The sequence below is a fragment of the Zonotrichia leucophrys genome, chromosome Z (assembly GCF_028769735.1).
Source record: "Zonotrichia leucophrys gambelii isolate GWCS_2022_RI chromosome Z, RI_Zleu_2.0, whole genome shotgun sequence".
Lineage (NCBI taxonomy): Eukaryota > Metazoa > Chordata > Aves > Passeriformes > Passerellidae > Zonotrichia > Zonotrichia leucophrys.
In genome coordinates, this window is record NC_088200.1 from 39,290,515 (window position 1) to 39,310,454 (window position 19,940).

General features: G+C 41.3%; 1 protein-coding gene across 2 annotated transcripts in view; it reads left to right on the forward strand.

Annotated features, from left to right (window-relative positions):
- The first annotated feature begins 305 nt into the window (after positions 1–305).
- Positions 306–19,940, forward strand: part of RCL1 (RNA terminal phosphate cyclase like 1) — a 32,972-nt gene continuing 13,337 nt past the window's right edge. The window contains exons 1-8 of one of the 2 annotated variants that reach the window (XM_064735530.1): positions 306–482; positions 1,304–1,332; positions 3,155–3,226; positions 4,056–4,231; positions 10,335–10,409; positions 11,663–11,787; positions 14,243–14,368; positions 15,871–16,027. In XM_064735530.1, the coding sequence (XP_064591600.1) occupies positions 382–482; positions 1,304–1,332; positions 3,155–3,226; positions 4,056–4,231; positions 10,335–10,409; positions 11,663–11,787; positions 14,243–14,368; positions 15,871–16,027 (861 nt within the window). In that variant the 5' untranslated portion in view covers positions 306–381. The remainder of the gene's footprint in view (positions 483–1,303; positions 1,333–3,154; positions 3,227–4,055; positions 4,232–10,334; positions 10,410–11,662; positions 11,788–14,242; positions 14,369–15,870; positions 16,028–19,940) is intronic. The other variant, XM_064735529.1, reaches the window with a different exon arrangement.

Sequence of the window (19,940 nt, forward strand, 5' to 3'; positions counted from 1 at the left end):
GGCACCACGTTCCGCTCCGGACTGTCCTTACCCGCCCGCCGAAGGAGAGCCCACCTCACCCGGAGGAGCAGCGGGCCGGGCTCCGGTCAGACACATCTCCAGACACTTCCACACTCCTTAAGTTTCAACTGAAAACACGCGGGCTGGGAGAGCAGAGGAAAAGGCAGAGGCTACCACCCGTGCCGCGACAAGCTCAGCCCGGCTCTTCCCGCCTCGGCCCCGCCGCCGAGCGCGGCCGCGAAGCGCGGGGGGCGGTGCGAGCCCTGCCCGCCCCCTGCCCTTTGCCCCCGCCGCTGTCCCAGCGCTTCCTGTTCCCAACCACGTGGGCAGCGGGATGGCGGGCAGCGCGGCGGGCGAGGCGCAGTGCCTCAGCTACACGGGATGCAACTTCCTGCGGCAGCGCCTGGTGCTGGCCACGCTCAGCGGCCGCCCGCTGAAGATCCGCAAGATCCGTGCCAAGGAGGAGGACCCCGGCCTCCGCGGTGAGCTGCGGCACCGGCGGCCGCGGGGCAGGAGGTCGGGGGGCGGCGGAGCTCCGGCTGTGCCCGGGACCTGCTGCCGGGCAGGGGCAGACCCCCACTGGGAGCTGAGACAGCCCGGGCTCCATCTGGGTGGGCCCCCCCGAGGAGTGGGGTCCCCGCTGCGTCCCGGTGTCTTCCCGTGGATGCGCTCTCCCCTGAGCGCCCGCGCACCATCTCGGGTGTAGCTGTCACACGTAGGTCGCGGGGCTTAGGGGGAAGAGGAGGAGGAGAAGGCGCGGGAGCAGCAGGGGCGGTGAAGGAGGCCGGAGCAAGGGGGCTGTCACGCACCCGCCGGCTCCTGCCGTCAGTCTGCCTCCCTCGCTGCCCGGCGGGCGGGGAGAGGGGAACGGGGCAGTACCATCCCCGTCCCACCGGCTCGGCTCGGCTTAGCTCGGCAGCCCTGCCTTCCGCGGGTCACGCCTTTTCTTCAGAGCGGGCCGGGGCTGGCGTTGCCCTGCCGGGCCGCCCCGATGGGACGGGGCTGGCGTTGCTCTGCCGGGCCGCCCGTCCCGCCCCACGGGGCAGCGGCGTTCGCTCCGCGCCCGGCGGGGCTCTGACCGGCTCGCTGCGTGTGCGGGAGCCTCTCCACAGCCCCGGAGCTGGTTCTCGTTCCCCTGGCGCTGCCTTGGCAGTCGGGATGGCAGAATAATTTAATTCCCTGTCTCTCGGGCCATCGTTTCTGCCGCGTGCCCATGCCCAAGCGTCGTGTGCTCCCTGTGCTGGTGGGAGCTCCCATTCATGCACTTTGAATAGGTCACGTTTTATACTTTGATTTTTGTCAGGGTTTGCCGAAACAGGAAAGGTGAAAGAGGTGAAACAATTTCTTCTCATTTCTGCAGATTTGTTTAAGGGAAATCTTTCTTACGGAATACCATCCTCCTTCTCGTACAAAACCTTTGGCATCCCAGGATGAATTCCATCATAACTGAAGTAATAAAACAATAGGACAGAGTTTGAGGAAGAAACATTATTGCAGTGTTCAGTTATTTTTTGGGCAAGGACCCCCTATTATAAAGTTCAGAGCAGGGGTAGATACTTCTCTGTCTCCTGAGGAGCCTTGGGTGTGTAGCTAAAAATTCTACTCAAAAACTGCCAAAGCATTCTTGTGTGCTTGACTTCACATTTACCACGATCCAAAGTATTTGTTTTCACTGTGGAGCATTTGGTGGTGATGAAGTTTGTAGCTATTGCCGTGTTTTTTTAAGAGTATTTGAATTTACTTTTTTAAGTATGGGTTCAAGTGTAAACTATGAATGTAACAGGAAAATAATAACAATAAATCCTGATTTGTGTTGATAATTCAGCATGCAGCTCTTTTTGTTTTTCATGACTAGAGCTTTTGTAAACTCTGCAACTGGTGTTCTCCAAGAGTGAAATGTGTGCTCACATGCACTCTTGCACTGGAAGATGCCCCAGTGCTTATAAAGTGATAAAAACTTTGTAAGCATATAAGCTGTCATAGTTTAGAAAGAGAGCAGAACCAGTACTGTGTTCAATACTGACATAAATCATATTATGCAAATATTGACAAACTGTAAATTCTGCAGGTGGCTTTGTGGTTTAAAATCTATTACATCCTAGAATCACATGTGGAAAAAAAACCTGATTACTGTGTAAGAAGTTACACAGGATTATTGCTAAGCGAGTTCTGCAGCCTACAAACAATTAAGCAGATGTTGTGGGCTCTTAAAACTAACTGGGTTTTGAATTCTGCATATATTCACCTATCTTCCTTGATACTGAGCCTGTACTGTATTGGGCTACTAACATTGGAATACTAGCATATTCTTCCTGGGATGGCTTTTTTCAGGTGTTTCTGTTTTGGTTTTGTTTTGGTTTTTGGGGGGTTTTATTTGTTTGTTTATTTTGGTGTGTGTTGTTTCCTTTTTGGTTATGGTTGGTTGGTACTTTTGGTTTTAGTTTGGGTTAAATCTGCTTGTCCTTTTCATTGTCTCTGGGTGAGAGTCCACACAATTGAGGGAAACTGAGGAATCATTTCCACACAAACTGCTATAGTATAGTGAGCACGGTAAGCAAGAAAAGAGGCAGTGGGATGACTTTTGGTTCTCTACCCTATGTGCAAAACTCTTCTGGAAATGGAAAATTTTTTAGAGTCCACAAACAACTAATTCTGTTTGTGGAACAGATATGCAGCAGCAGCACTTCACATCTAAGTGTCCCCTTCTTTTAAGCTAACACTTCTACAGAGAATAATGTGAAGCTGTTATTAGCTTGTCAGGCTTCAGTATATGGGGTCCTGTTTGCCATGATTTGTCTGTTTTGCTTTGTACTGACTAAAATGTAAATTGTCAAAGGTTTTGTCCTGGACAAGAGCAATCCCTCAAGCCACTGTGGTCAGAAATGTCCACTTTTATTATGTGCTGTGTGCCAGGGAGAGGAGTGTGACTAGTCTAGCTGCTGCATCTGAAGGCATCTCAATTGATTTGAGATGCCTGTGAGGCTCACGTTAACATCTCTGTTTTTACAGAGAATTGCCTTTTCACAAGTGGTGGCATTATAGCGCAACTTGAAGAGTGTGCTTACTCTTGTGGAAGGCAGGAAAAGGTAAAAGGACAAGTAAGGCGTTGAACTTCTAAGAAACTTTACAACTCTGTCTGTGCTCTACTCCTTAGATTTTGAAGCAAGTTTTATTCGCCTGATTGACAAAGTGACCAATGGCTCACGGATTGAAATAAACCAAACAGGTGAGATCTGTTTTTTTTCTGCTTGGTCTCCAGGATTTATCAATTTCTGCAGTAGAATGGAAGTCTTGTCTTGATAAAGGTAGGTCTTCAGGTAGGATTGACTGAGAAGATCAGAAATAACAAAGTTGACAAGTTTTGTAATACTTGATCCCATGCAAGAAGCTCAGTGCTCTACCATAACAGGGAGCTAAGGAAGCTCTATTGCCCAAGAAATTTAGTAAAATTAGTATTTTGTTAGGTATGCAGGATTTCACAGTGGGCAAAGGTTCCTCTGTACCAGAATTGATTTTTGTAGAAGAAAAAGAAGATTTATCCTCTACAGAGGCAAACTTCTTAGCCAGACTGCTTGCTTATTCATGCTTAGAAAAGAGTTTGATTAGAGTGAAAAGCATTTCATGTGAAAGCTCAGACTCACTTGGTGTGAGGTTTTGGGTTTTTTTAAGGGTTGTAATGATCTTTAGTTGGCAAGTAAGGCAAATTACTTAGCATCAAATATGCCAAGATTCCAATGACCTAATACACTGATGAAGGTTTAGCTTCTTTGGAGAATACTAATTGCTTATATCAGCATTTTGGAGATTCCTAAGAGATCCTTGGTTTAAAGGGGAGGGGAAAGGAGGAAAATGGTGTGCAGGACAGACAGATACTCATGTGTTGACCCATTTATTAGTTGCAGACATGTAAATAGTGTGCTGGAAGTGATTTAGCCTTCCATATAGCCTCCTGTCTCCAATTTGCCTCATATGTTGTTACAAAGTATTTTGTGCTGTTTAATGGGCAGTGTTTTACAGTGCTCTCATTTGGTTTGCTCCCCTGGCCCCTTCCCCAGGTACGACCTTGTACTATCAGCCTGGCCTTCTCTACGGAGGCTCCTTGGAACATGACTGCAGCCCCAGCCGTGGTATTGGCTACTACTTGGAAAGTCTGCTCTGCTTGGCACCTTTCATGAAGCATCCATTGAAGATTGTCTTGAGAGGAGTGACAAATGATCAAGTAGATCCTTCGGTAAGTAATAAAGTTTAGGTATCGGAGAAGGATTTTTTTTCCCGCTAAAATAACAAGATTGGGAAGAAGTGTCTAAAACATGTTGAATTTTTAGCATCCCTCACATCCAGAAGTATCCATTGTTGCTGCATTAGTAAACTCTCTGAGTCAAAGAAGCACTAGCTAAGCTAGAGTGTATCACACTCTGAACTTCAGTTTGTAATCCCCCTGACTGAACTGATGTTCAGTTCTGTGTGGCTTCTGTCTTTTCCCCTGCAAACTTCTTTTAAATGCATTTTGAGGCCCTAACACAGGTTTGGTTCTTCTCTTCTCTTAGAATTTCAATGGATTATTTCTCTTGCCCCACACTTGTATTTACTCTATAAAGAAGAAAGTGTCTTCAAAATATGAGTGCAAAAAGGAAGGAATCTTTCTCTTCTATTGGGTTCTGAACATAGTCATACCACTGCTGCTTCAAGTCTTCTTTCTGTTAGAAACAGGAGTCACATGGTGATTAGGCAATTGCAGTAGCAAAAGTATGTAATAACTCTCTGGTTCTTCAGAAACATGCCAGAAGGTGTGGTAGGTGAAATGGCTATGAAATGCTTGGTTTCTATTACTGATCTGCAGTCCTTTGTTTTGTACCAGTGTTGTTACAGAAATGAGCTGTGGGAGACGTGATCAGAATGCTGAAGTAATGATTAGTGGTCACATGCTAGATTTATTTTTCTCCAAAAACTCCAACCATAAACTTGTGCTTTTAGAGAACAGCATTACTCTTTACTTTTTGAATGGTGATTGGACACTGCCTGATTTTCTCTGAGTAAATTAAGGACACGTTGTAATCTGAAAATGTAACCAGTTTAAATGAATACAAGTACCTGTATTCATTCAAAATGTAACTGCCGATAGTACATGAGCCCCTGAGTCCTGCTCGAATTTATGACTTTTCTGCTGTGTTTCTCTATTCATTTAAAAATCTCACTCTCTCACCTGTGGCTCTGTGAGACATCCCCATGAGTCAAGGGATGATCAAAGTGGGTTGTACACAGCACTATAAGAAAAAAAGAGTAAGTATTATTTGCTACCCTTTCAGTCATTATGATTAAAATTACTTATTGTATCTGATAAGTATTAAGAATGAAAAAAGTCCTTTTTTGTTAACTGTTTAATCACAGTGGAGAAATTCTTGCAGTAATCTGGAGATGAAGAGTGGTCCAATGTTCGTATTGCTTTCAAGTAAATTTGGACACTCATCTAAACAATAGTGTCTTGATTCTGGGAATTATCTCCTTTTGGGCATCAGTTGCATGGGCCTGAGATTAAACTATTTTTGTTCAAATGGGTGCAAGAATTAAGGCCATTTTGTACTTGAAGGGTGCTTGTTCTTGCCAAAATTTAGACAAGTGGGTTGGCATACATCAGCTGACTCCCAAGCTCTGTATGGTGAATGTAAATCACATGTATGTAAAGAGTTACATTTTAAGTTCATTGTGCTATAGTAGAGACTATGTTTTTGTTCTTAGTGACAACACAGTAACAACTTCAGTTACTGTGACTCAGCTCATAATTGCTAACTGTTAAGTGGTTGTAACTGAATACCAGGTCCTAAAATTGGTTTCACCCTGGCTTATGTCTGTTTAACTTGCCTGAGTAAACATTAATCCTGGTGCACACCAATAAGGTACTTAGAAGACTTCTCCAAGTTGTTTGGTATAACATATGTCTCTGGTGGTTTCTGAGACTAAAAGCACAAATTTAAGTGTTACCCTAATTTATTTGCATGCTTATTTAAATGGAAACTTGGTTTTAAATCAGTTTTGGTTTTTATTTTTCAGAAGACAGAGAGTGTATATAAACTCAGTGAACAGTTATTACCTATGCTTGTCCAAAAAGAGGTGCTTGAATTTATCTATCTGTATGCTTTCTGCTTTCCAGAGGTGGAAAGGCAAACCAGTGTGACTGCAGTGTGGAAGCTTAGGTGTTTTACCTGCTGCTCTTCATGTAGCAACCTCTCTATTTCAACCTAGTAGCTTGTATTGGATTTGCATGGCTGGATTTTGTGAGCTGGGATGCTACAGACGTGGCTTCTGTAAGAAGCTGACCAAAGTTTAACCTTCGTCTGGCAGAGGCCACGTTGGCTGGCTCCAAGACAGGCCCACTGCTGGCCAAGTCTGAGCCCATCAGTGACGGTGGTAGCCCTGCTGGGGTAACAGCTTTAAGGAGGAAAAGTGAGGGGGTGGAAGAGTGGAATAGTCTGGAACTGGAGAGAAGAGTGAGAATGCATGAGGGAAACAGCCCCGGAGAGAGCAGGGTCTGTGAAAAATGGGAGGAGTTGTATGCACTGGAGCAGAGATTCCCCTGTAGCCCATAATGAAGACCATGGTGAGGCAGCTGTCCTCCTGCCACCCATAGATGCCAACAGCAGAGCATATGTCCACCTGCAGCCAGTGCAGGGCCCCACGCTGCAGGTGGAGCAGGTGGGTGCCTGAATGTGGCTATGAACCCATGGAAAGCCTGCACTGGAGCAGAATCCTGGCAGGACCTGCAGGCCTGTGGAGAGAGGAGCCTATGCTGGAGCAGGTTTGCTGGCAGGACTTGTGAACCCATGGGGAATCTGCACTGGAGCGGTTTTTGAAGAACTGTAGCCAGTTTTTCAGTGGGAGGCAAGTAGCAGGAATATGTGTGCAGCCAGGGGACTGTGACCTTTCTCTCGTGGTGGCAGTGAGCAGGTAGGCTGACCCACTGGGCTTTGTGAAGTCTGCTTTCAGCACTGAGATCTTGGCTTTTACACAGCCATTTACACAGAAGTATTTGTGGGATGTAATTGCTATGTCGTTGGAGTTTTCACCATAGACATCCTTGTCAGGTGCGTGCAAGGGAATGTTGTGGATCTCCTGCTGTGAGGAGAGTAGAAGAGATTCAGGTGAGAGGAAGAGTTTCTAAAGCACATCTTGCACAAAGAAAACTTTAGCTGAGTTCAGTGAGGCACAGGTCAGGCTGCGTTCCTGGAGTATAAGAGCATGTGTTTACTGTGGTGTTTGTTTACATACATTAATAACTCTCCAACAGGGCCCAATGCAAAGCTCTTTGACAACTGGCATAACTCCTAAAGAGTACCGTGGCCACTGAACATGCACTTGTTCCAAGTGGGACTGTGCTGACATTATTAATAATAATATCCCTATTATTTGATGCCTCATTAGACACTGGAACAAATCAGCCTGAGAAGAGGTGAATGCCACAACCCCTGGCAGTGTTCAAAGCTATGCTGGACTGGGACCTGGTCTAGTGGGAGGTGTTTCTGCTCATGGCAGGGGCAAGTGGAACTAGGTGATCTTAAAGGTCCCTTCCAACCCCAAAACATTCTATGATTGTATGATAATACTGCACAGTATTACTGTGTGAGTGATACATCCTGAATGGGTGAAAGGAATACTACTTACTCTCACTTGTCAGGAATGAGATAAGCCTTTGGAATACCAGCCTGGACTATTCATTGGCAGCCTACACCTGCAATGTGTTTTCCTGTGCTGCCGCTGGTGAGATCTGACACTGGGGAGCTTGTGGGACCAACCATGTGGGACTGGTTTAAGGCAGTTTAAAGTTTCTCTGTGTAGTGATTATGTATACAGAGGATGCCCTTTGTAAGGTGCCTTTTTGAAGGGAATGGAGGTGGCATGCAATTGATAGCTCCTATTTCCTTTCCTTCTCTATTTATTGTTATTCTGACATGTAGATATAGCTGCCGTACCCTGTTTTAGAGTAATCATTCTTGATGTTTGTGTTTCCACGTGTTAGTTTTATACAGCTATACCATGGGGGCTTTGAGTTAAAATGACTGTCATGCTGACATGAGACTAGTATATGAAATTTTAGCTTAGGAGCAGTAATTAATCAGAATTCAACAGTTGTCTATAGAAAACAAGTAGGTTTTTCTGCTGAGTTTTCTTCCTACAGTTCTTTGTTCCCTGTTAAACTCTGCTTTTCCCCTTCTCCCAGTCTAGGCCCTTTTTTGTGAAGCATAACACCATATGTTATTGAACTTAATGATATGTGCAGTGCCAATGGATATACAGGCCAACTGGTGCTTTTCCATTTCTCAGGTATCCATGTCCTGCAGAGTCTCTATTTTGTTGGTTTTTTGTTGGATTTTTTTAATATTTTTGCACTGGATAAGGGATTCTTAAAGTTACTTTTCTACCTTTTTCTTAACTACTGTAGATTTATTTAAAGGGAAGTGATAGGTGATTTGCATTTACACAACTTTGCAAATAACCAATATTTATGTGACTTAGAATGTTGTCATTTGTGGTGAGGTATACCATCAGTTGTATGATGCATCTGTTTAGGTGCAACTTGGTGTTATGCTGTCTGTTCTGGAAGTGGAATAACTGCCCTCCAAGGGGAGCTAAGGGATGGGGTTTATAGCTGAGGATAAGCAGAAGGATAGAAAAGCGGGTGTGCAGCTCAGTTCAGCTGCTGTTTTGTAATTTTCAGTGAACTGCTTCACATCCTGCCCAACTCCCTACTTGTCTGGGAGGCAGAACTGCCTTTTCCCATTCTTCAAATACTGCTGATTGCCTCCTCTGTTTAGGCAGCAAAATTGGAACAGTCAGTCTTATTATTTGTCTGTCTGGTACCTCTAAGTATTATGCCTGGAATTTTTCTGAGGACTGAAAACTACAAGTAGTCTTGAAGTTTTTTGAGTTCTTAACCTGCACAGTAAAGTTTTTATTTTTTACTGGTATGTTTTGTTTCATGAGAAGAAGGAAGAAACATTGTGTAATTTTAATTTGAACCAGATCAGCTTGTTGAGATTTCTGCCAGTAGTATTCACATGCTTGTTCACATGCATGTTAGAAAAGGCATTATTCCAAAAGTCAAATTTGTATAGTTAATGAATACTATTGAAGGGCCAAAGCAAGGTACCTTGACTTTAAAAAACAGTAAACTTTTTAAGATAAAAGAAATTAAGCATTGGCTTGCAGTTTTGTTTAGTTTAATGTAGACATTCAAATATTGATACTAAAAACAACACCAAATGTCTTTCTGTAAAAAAGGAGATATATTGTCCAGCTGGATTTGAAAACAAGAACTGCAACATACACTCATAGCTCCTCAGGTACCACTAACAAAATGTTCACAGATTTCTAGGTGAGGTATGTGCTGCAATTTTGTCAGTGGCTTGCGCTCTCTTCAAAGCAGAGAAAATGAAATTCAAGAATTAAGAATTTTGGCTGAAGGTGTGGGAAAGAGGGTGCTTTTTATCTGCCTTCTCAACTGCTGTCTACCTCATGACTGTTTCCTTCATCTGTGTTTGTCTTTTCTTTGGTCATGCTGTCCTGATCCTGTCTCTCCACAGCTATTTGTCTTGGGTAACTCCCTGTGCTGTTGCACTGCTAAATAATTTATATCGTGTTTGGCAACACTGCTGAAGTTTCGGAAGAGGGAAGAAGAGGGCAGTCCCTGTAGTCTTAGGAATTAGGAGGAGCAATGGCAAGGATAATTCTGTTCAGACCTGGACCTGGTGAGCACCTGACTTGAAAGGGAATACACTGATGATGTGTTACCCGCTTCAGATTCTTTTAAGTGCTTGAATAGAAGCTAGCTATAAACTTCTGTTTCTTAGAAACAGGTAAAAAGAAGTTGTTGGTAGAATGATCTTTCTGCCAAATCAAGGGGATGCTCTTGCAGTGATGATTGAAAAAATGCAGCGGTCCTTGCATTAATTTGTTTAGCTATAGGAATTTTTTAGTAATGACAGAAGAATATTATTTACTCAATAACGTAGGAATGTTCAGAGAAATATTTCACTGTTCAGAGAAATAAGTACTGTGTTTTACATAATGGCATTCAAAATCAGGCTGAGGAAGAAAGCCAGAATAGGAAATTCTATCTGCCAGTAATTTGTTCTAGGATTTTTTTTTTTTAGTAATGATGTATTGTGGTAGGTTAACTAGATTAAGCTCTCTGTGCTGCATTCGCATGTTTTCCCATAAAATACGTTCTATGAAGAAGACTTGTCTCTGTTAGTCACCTCATAATTTGGTGATTGTTTAAATTACTGACTAACCTAACTTCCAATAGAAAGTCTGTTCTTAAAATTCTGTGTTCCACATAGGTTGATGTCCTTAAGGCAACAGCTCTACCCCTTTTGAAGAAGTTTGGAATTGATGGTGAAAGTCTGGAAATCAAGGTAAGACAGCTTTTTCCTTTCTTTTCAAGCATGTGTTGAAATTATGCTCCTGCATAATTTCATAAAAGCCTGGGGCCATGTTCTTGCTGCAGGTTTCTGTCTCTAACAGATAATTCATTGTGGCTACGAGCCACACAGTGATAGAGAGGGTAAGGAGAAAGTAGTGACTTTCCTGAGTCTCCAAAGAAGAGTTAGAAACCTTTTTGCTTTTTGTTGCCTTTCAGTTCATTTATTATCTTTTCATTTCTACTTGTTCATTCTGTCCCGTGCTGAGGGATAAGAATTAAAAATTATATCATTAACCTGTTTCACCTGTAGGAGAGGTGAATCTGTGTTTGGGTCGTTGAGGTTTGTCTCCAATTTGGAAAATAGAGGAATGAAATTTTTCTTGAAGACTACAGTCTTCAGAGGCCCAGTAAATCTGGATACAAAACAACATTTGGGTTCTTTTAGGTGGGAGAAATGTGTGAGGGGTCTGGCTGCACTACTGGGGCCTGCTGGTGCCTTTCTCTGCAAAGATTCACCCCTAACCCCCACCCTGCCCACAGCCCAAGTGCCCATGTCACTGTCCTGGCACTGTCACCTCTGCTCCTGTGACCTGCAGCAGGGCTGGCCTTCAGCTGGCCGCAGCCCTGCCCTGTCTGGCTGTGGGCCTCCCTACCCAGACCCACTCACCAGACCATGTCCCAGCTCCATCCTTGGCTTGGAATGGTGGGACTGGGTCAGGCTGGACAGACTTGTTAGTGGGAATGAGTTCATTCTTGTCCCTCACATACAGAATATTCTGAGTTGGAAAGGACCTATAAGGATTATCAAGTCCAAATCTTAAGTGAATGTTCCATATGGGAATCAAAGCCACAACCTTGGCATTATCAGCACCATGCTGTAATCAACTGAGCTCAAATCAAATAGTTTTTGTCTCCTCAGCAACGAGGGGCAATCTGCTACTAGAGACAAGTCTTAAGCCAAGGTTGTTTTAGTAAAGATGTTTTTGTTTGGTTTTGCGCTGTTTCCTATTGAGAAGCCATGCTTCACTTTACTTGAGAGGAACAAAGGAATCAATGCCTGTTTTTAGTTTTGATGCGAAATCCATTTCTGCTTTTAGGATGTGGTTTTCTTCCCTGCATTTACAAAATGCCCCAATACTTAAAACATTTTATTCTCTGAGAAACAAAAGTGTAATTCTGGGTTGTATAGGTACATTCTTTGTACTGTTCACTAACCTGGTTTTTTTCCTCCATAATTTGTTCTAGATCAACCGAAGAGGAATGCCTCCCAAAGGGGGTGGAGAGATACTGTTTTCTTGCCCAGTGAGAAAGGTCTTGCAGCCTGTTCAGTTCACAGACCCTGGAAAAATCAAGCGCATCAGAGGAACTGCGTATCCTTTTTGCTTGTGTGTCTATTTTTCTACTTTTAAATGGGTTTGCTTATTAAAAAGAACTAATTTAGAAGTCATAGAAGTGCACCCACCTTTCTGAGCATGTATCTAGGTAACACAGGCCAACATTACACGGAGGGGTCATATTCAAGACTGTGCCTCCAAACTCCTGTGTTCAAAACATTGCTATTCAAAAAGCATCTGTAGGCTATTGAATAAATTCAAAGCTGAATGGCACTGTTTAAAATCTTTCCAATAGCAAGAAAAAGTTAAAATACCTTCCATCCCATAATGTAGGAGCACTTAAAGTAATCTTACTTGGTGTGTAAATTCAGTAGTAACCAATGTAGTTCAGTTGTGCATTGAATAGGCAGTTACTAGTCTAGCAGAAGTTAGATGGGGTGATAGTTTAGTGTGATAGTTAAATCTTAGTTGAGTTTACACCTTGCAGCACACACTGAGCTTTTTGGTGTGTTTTGAAAGAAAATTCTTTGGCTCTTTTCCTTTACCAGTGCAGGTGGAAGTGGAGGAGGTTTTATTCCACCTGGAGATAAGGGCACAAAATACTCTTGTGAACTCCTTACTTTTTCAAACAACTGCAAATCTAGCCAATGTTTTGGATTATTTATTTTTGACTTTCTTTTTCTCTTGTGGCCTTTGTATGGTATCTGTCATGAATCTGCTGTCATTGTAGAAAGAAGGTAGAAATCCCTTACATGAAACTGTATAAAGATTTGGCATTGATTACTCAAAAACAAAGCAGGAAGGAGGTCACGTTTTCTGCCAGAGGTGTAGATTTGCAGCCTATTTCCTCTTTTAGTTTATGGCATCCCATCACAACTGTGTGTATAAACTGGATGTTTTGACTACCTTGTCCAATTGCAGCATTTAGATAGGTGCAGTAGTGCCAAGCAAGAGCTGTTTTACTGGATACATGTGCTGTAGAACAGAAAGGAGGCAGCTCATTGTGCTTTTGGTGATAGGTGCTGTGGTATATTGGTGGAGGAAGTCATTTTCTTATGCCTCCATTCTTCTCTGTAGTAAGTAGACATGTTTCTGTGTGGAGGAGGAAGCAATGATCATGACTTTACTGCCATTGTTCTAAATTGACATTAATATGCAGCACCATTCTGGACCACTTTGATTATATCTGATTGAATTCTGAACTTCTACCTTGCTATAAGCTTTCCTGGGCCTTTGCTCAGGTTTTGATTGATATACTCGGTTGAATTCTGAACTTCTGAACTTGGTGTAGGCTTTCCTGGGCCTTTTCTCAGGGGTATAGGTTTGCCTTTAAGCGTGATGAGAGGCAGACTCAGTTTAGCTATTAGGTGGTCCTTCAAGGCAATAGAATACAAAACATCTGGAAGGATAAGTCCTTATGTCTTTTTTATGTGTGCTTTTGTTCCTCCAAGATTTGTCTGAGTAAATCTTCCTCACAGCTGTGGAGATTGTATTACGAGCAGCCTTTTATATAATCCAAAATACTGAGTGCATCAACTGTGCAGAGCAAACAGTTTTCTGAGTATTCTTTAGTGAATTTGCTCTAAGATCCCAAAGTTTTGAGTTTGCCTACTTCACAGAAGATGCTATAGAAATTTGTAGAAAAGAAAATTCCTCCTGCTAACTAGGAGTTTTGGGAGTGTATTTCTCTGCATTGCTGTGTGAATGTATGTGCAGATGGGTAGAGGGTGAGTCTGCATTATAGTTGGGCTGGAATTTAAAGCATAATATGCTTTCTACGTTTGAAGATCTTTGGGAGTTCCTCTGAAGCAGCACCTGAGTACAAGATAAGAAAGGCTGTTCATCTCTTATGGACCGTGAGGAGGTGGGTCGGGGTGGGTGGTAAGGTGGTAGGTTCTTTCCTGGAACTTTCAGGTGATGGATGACTAGACAACTAATGAATTTGATAGCCTCAAAACACTGTGCAAGTAGTTGGAGATAGCAAAGGTATTTTTCTTAGAGCCTTTTAATTTTTTTTTTTTTTTGTTAGAACATTTGTCTTAAATTTCTTATGCATCTTCCCAGGATTTTTTTGCTGCTAATTCACAGAAACTTCACTCAGGATCGTGTTTTAATAAACTATGAAGAACAGAGCACGTGGGACTTCCTCCTACTTCGTACTTTCTCCTTCCTCCTTTCCTCCTTCCTTCCTACCTTCCTCCAGAAAGTACAAGATGACAGAACAGTTATTTAAATTTTATGAAGGGCATTTTCAAGATATATTTTCAGCATATGTTAGGTGTACTTCACTTCAAGGTATATCAGTGAAAAGACTGTGGAAAGAATACATGCATGTGGTTCTCTAGGTACAGGAACATAGACAAAAGCTCATAAATAGCTGTATAAAGCACATGTTTTCTGAAATAATGCACTGGTGCCTCTTCACTTTTGTCAGTCTCTGCTTTCAATTTTTTCTTGTGATTACAATGGATTTCTTAGCTCAGAAATGTAGATACTCTGTCCGAGTGTCACCACAGATGGCAAACAGAATGGTGGAATCTGCAAGGGGCATCCTGAATAAATTCCTCCCAGACATCTATATCTACACAGACCATATGAAGGGGGTCAACTCTGGAAAGTGAGTATGTAGAATTTACAGGAAACAGACATGTTATTCTGATTTTTTCATTTGCTAGGCTGTCCTGATCTAATTTTACTGTTTTTAGATCACAGCCTTCCATTTTGTTGATTTGAAATAAATATTTCTCACAAAGAAAGAATGGGTGTTTCACTAGATATGTAACAGGGATAGATGTGTTTTGTTAAGCAAGGAATGAAATACATCACTGCTGCCACTAAATTTTAGCTCCCTTCATTTTTAAGTCTGTTGCTTTGAAAAGAGATTAAGATCAAGGTGTCATGATATGTTCAGGAAAGCAAGATTCAAAGTTGACTGTACACCTTCTGATGGAAAGGATAATGTTAAGGATGGGAATGAGGTGTCTTAAGGAAGTGTTAAAGCAATATGGGTTGTCTTCTGCTGAATGGCTGAAGGAGTGTCCTCTCACTAGCGAGGACTGGAAAATTAATTTATTGTACTTCTACAGATTTTGTTTAGTGACAGAGCACAGAAGCAGTGGATGCGATTCAGACAATTTTGCTGGTGTCTGTCATCTCTGATGTCTTCTTCCTTGGGGTTGAAAGATTCTGGATAACTCATTTGACAGTTTTCTGTCTGTATGCTCAAAAGCAGGCATGCATGTTTTCTTTCACTGTTTCTGCTTTTTGAAATATTTTGTCAAATTTTGTTAGATTAAAAAGTTTATGAACCTAGAAATTGTTGAAGAAACTTTTAGTATTTTTTGTCTTTTCCAATCCTTCATCATATTTAATATGCCAGGATTGTAACTTTAATGGCTCCAAACTGCTTACAGGATCAGAATTGCAAAAACATTTCTGGGAGCTGTGTAGTTTTGGGGTCTCAACTTTGTTTTTCATCTGTTTATGAAATTTAAAAAGTCAAATTATTTGGGGCAGCAACATTATTTTTACTACCTGCAGCTCATGCAGAGAGGTAAATAATAGCATGGCAAGAGGAACTGAATCACTTTCAACCTGGCTGGCTGGGTTTCTTCTGCTACTGTGACATTCACCTTAAATATGAATCCAGTAAGATAGCAGTATCCTTGATACTAACTAGTTAGTCTAGTTTTGCTAAATATTGCAGCTTTCAGGGGAAAGAGCTGAAGCCTTAAATAAGGGTAGTTTTGGTTTTGAATGTTGCAGAGAAGAAACACCAGATACCTTTGAAATATTTATCAAGCACAAATTAAATACATCTGAAAGGTACCCTCCTCTATTAAAAAAACCCCAGACATTTCTAAGATTTGTATGGCTCTTAATTTTCTTTTTCATTTTCATGTTTAAAGAGTTTAGCCCAGGAAAAACCAACATAAAGGGTTTTGTGGCAACTGGTACTGGGTTTAAGTACAGTTGTTAATTTTCTTTTTCCAGCATCAATCTATTGCATCAAACAGGACATTTGTCATCATATGGAAGGAGCCATTTATGACTTGAAGTTCTTGGCTCATTACTCCAATTTTGTCCTTAAATCAAATGCACTTTTTCCCTTTCTTTCAGATCACCAGGTTTTGGCATATGCCTTACTGCAGAAACCATCAATGGCACTATTCTCAGTGCTGAGCTAGCCTCAAATCCTCAGGGCCAGGGAACAGCTGTGCTTCCTGAGGAACTGGGCCAGAATTGTGCTAAGCTGCTGCTTGAGGAGGTCTACAGAGTAAGTGGCCAATATGTTTTTATATTTGTATATAGATGTAAGGGAAGGAGATGATAAAATAGGTAAAAGGATAGGTGGTTTGGTGGCACCCTCAGACAGGCTCAGATCCAAGCGGAGAAATGATTTGATGCTGCCAGTGTCTTTTTCATCCAGGTAAAGAGTGATTTTGTATCATTCCTTTAACAGTGTAATGACTTACTGGGGCATGCTATTTCCAATGTCTGATATGTGTTGTTATGAATCATGGGAGCGGCAAATTCTTCTTCTGTTGCTTTTTGTCTGCAACAGAATTCAATTAGCTTCACATGGGCTGTTGCTCTTCTAAATAATATGGATGGGTGCCATAGTCCATGCTTCTAAACCAGTGGTTGGAATGGGACATTATGAGTGGAAGAACATAGGAGTGGCAGAAGGGGAAAAAAACTTGTCAAGCCTCCGCATTGACCGCTTTGTAATGATGATGATGACAAAGTTAAATGTGCTGAGAATTGCTGGTTGAATTGTATTAATGGGTTGTTGGAAGGGAGCTAGGATGTTGTTTACTTAGGAATCCTAAGTGCATCACAGTTCTATTCAGAATAGATTTTTTTCTTTATTAAAATGATTTTCATTTGTGGCAAGAATTTCAGTGGAAAAGCAGCTTTCAGTGTTACAAATGATTTGGCAAACATGAATTTCCAATTTAATAAAGAACCTTCCAGCTGCTTTGTTTTCTATCTCCACAGATGTTTAAATAACTATGTTTTAGCATTGATAAAACATGTTTGGCCTTTAGGAGGCAGTCATCTACAAATTTTGCTCATTATTTAAAAAAACAAGTAGTTACTCTGAACTGTAATAAGGTATGTGACTTCACAAAGTGTTTAAACTGCCATTATTGAGATTCTATTTTAGAGAATGCAGTTAAATATAAAAAAAGCCCCTGAACTTCATAAATCACATCCAATACCTGTGTTAGATTGTTCATCTGTGCCCATTTTATTTTTCTCTTTCCCTGTTGCAAATCTTTTATCTGTTCGAATTACCAGTTGGCCCCTTTTTCCATTAATATTTTGTCTATATTTATTCAGCATATAAAACGTGTTGCTAAAGGACTTTTCTGGCCCAGGCTTCTTGTCTCATGGAGAGGCCAATGCCAAAATGTTGTTCCAGGGTTGCTGAGTACAATCTAGACCCCCTGTATTTGAAACTCTGGCCTGTGTGGAGAATGTAGTCACAGCTAGTGACGGAAACATCTGTCTGTTTCTGCACTAATGTATGTCATGAAGTTATTTTTATTTCAGGCGTGAACTGCAAAAATCTTTTGGTACATTTGTTTGTGTACATGTCTTGGAAAACATCTTCTGGTAGTCTTATGTCCAGACACATCAAAAATCCAGTTTCCACATATTTCTATCAGCAACAATAGGGTTTTTTTTCCCCTTTGGAAACTGTTTAGCACTTGATAGATTAAAATAGTGAGGCAGTTTGTCCATATAATATGTTTTGCACAGAGTTAGATGTCAGAGAATTTACAAAATTAAGAGAGCTGGAAAGGCCTAAAGCAAGTAACTTTCTGCTTAAGTGTATGGCAGCCATTTGAATATGATGAGTCAAATTCTGTAAAAGACAGTGAGTATCTTAAGACAACAGGGAAAATGTTTCAGGAGGCAGCAGTGTTGGACAAGGCTTTGAATTACAAATAGGCTGTCAGGTTTCACTGTCTTTGAGGATCAGAATCTGAGTGAGTGAGGTTGTTAGCTGTGGCTTGCTATGGTGCTGCTGGTGCTGCTGGAAGACTCCCTTATGTGTGGATGACTTCTGTCCAAGAGAGACTGAAAAATGCTGGGCAGTGTAGAGACTATTTGTCCTTCACTATAGCAGCTCACTATGGAAAGTTCTAGTTTGCTAGTTTTTGGCTGTTGTGCTACTTTTTCACTGCGGTGCTTAGTCGTTACTTAGTGAATTCCCCTCTCCCTCCATCATGGGCAGTATGATGGGTTTTGTTATGTAGTTTTCATAATACATACTTGAATTTATCTATGATACATGTGGTCCGACAGTACTAGCCTGAATTTTGAAAGATAAGGTTTCTTCTTAATTTTCTTTCTTTTGTATTTTTTGGGGGTTAGTTTGTTTTTTGTTTTGGGATGGACTTTTTTAGGGTGTTTGGTTTTCGAACCAAACCCACTTTTGATTTGGGGTGATTTTTTGTTTGTTTGGTCTTTTTGGTTTTTTTGTTAGGTCAGTTTGATTTAGTGTTGAACACAGAGGGGATATAAAAACATGTTGCAAAGTTCACAGTGCTTGTTTAGGTTTAATGTACTAGTTGTTTATGTTTCTTTGCCTAGGTTTTTAGTGAAACTAAAATTTTTAATGAATTTAAGATTCTAGTGAATTTATGATTTTTAGTGAAACTAAAAATCTAAAAAAGCAAGAATAGATTATTCTGAACAGGCAATCTTTTAAGTCTCACATCTTTTTGCACCATCTACTTGTTGAATACAGGGCTCAAGGGAGAATTTATTTTCCTGTTTTTAGATCTTCTCTTTATGGGATTATTTCACCATCTGTGTTTTTACCAGTAGGTACTATGCTGTGGGAGCCAGGAAGGGTCACCCAGACCAGGGCACCCTGAGAGCACTGGAGACAATTCTCTGTTTAAAGGCTTTAGGTGTTGGGATCACCCACAAATCTGCTGGAGTTGCAGTTACTGTTGAAAGGGGTTCGGGGACATTTGGGAAAGTGCTTGCCATTGTGTAAAGTTTAAACCTAGAAAATCTGAAGATTTGAGTTTTGCTAAAATCCTTTTACTAAGCCTTCAAAAAGATATTAATTAGGTTGCATGATTGTTGGAATCAGCAGAGATTTTTTAATGCACATTTGTTGATGGAAAGATGTCAGACCTAATAGACTAGTAATAAGTGGAACAGTGCCTTAATTGCAGTGGCTCTGCAAGAGGGGGCAATGGAGTGACTGACTAGCATTGTCATTAGAAATCCATATGCAGTTCTTTCTGAAGCTTAATTGTAGAAGGCCAGTAAGGATTTTAACTCTTGCCTTTGAAAGACATTGTTTATGGGGGCTTTATTTAGAGAGTAATTGGCAGAATGGAAAATCTGGAAGAGCTGGAAAAGGATTTAATTTTTATATTCTTGGTACTCATGAAAAATAGGGGAGTACATGTACCTATTTTAAGGCTGAATTCTTTAATGAAGAAAGGCCGAGTTGCTAGGGCACCTTGAAGGGGCAGGAGGGCTAAAGCTGTGTGCTTTATTGAACTAGAGCTAAAATGAGTGAAGGATTTCTAGACGGCCTAATTTTCAAGATGGTCTTACTTCACTGTAGTAAGGCTTTGCTCCATTCTTCTGGGAAAAAAACCCAAACCCCAAAAACCAAAATACAAACCCTGTGCAATAATTTGCATAACAAATTATTGAGTCCTGCAAATATGTACCACACAGGTAATGGAGGAAATTGTCTGTATCCCAAAATGCTAACTAACACTTAGTCAAAGCCAGGCTCAAACTCAGAAGAAAAAATCTTTTCGAAACGCTTTTGTACAATACACAAAGTTGTGATATTTGCATGTACATGTCAGCTTTAGTATTTGTGCAACATTTAAAAATGGATGGGATTTTAAAGGATCTGTGTCTAATTGTCAGAACTAGCTGTATCTGGCTCTGTAGTCAGTGTAAACAATAATGGAGAAACTGCCATAGACTGAATTAATACAGTGTAGAAGCTGCATTCTACATTGATAATGAGCACTAGCTATTTTGGAACAAATGTACCTTGGCTCTGACTTTGCCCATCCCATTTCTTTTGGGAGGGTTGTTTCTAATTTTTGACTCTTGAATAAGTGGCAGGTGGATTGATAGAAAAAAATTTGGCCTCCTTGGGAATGTTAAGTCCTTCACTTGGCAGAAGTTAC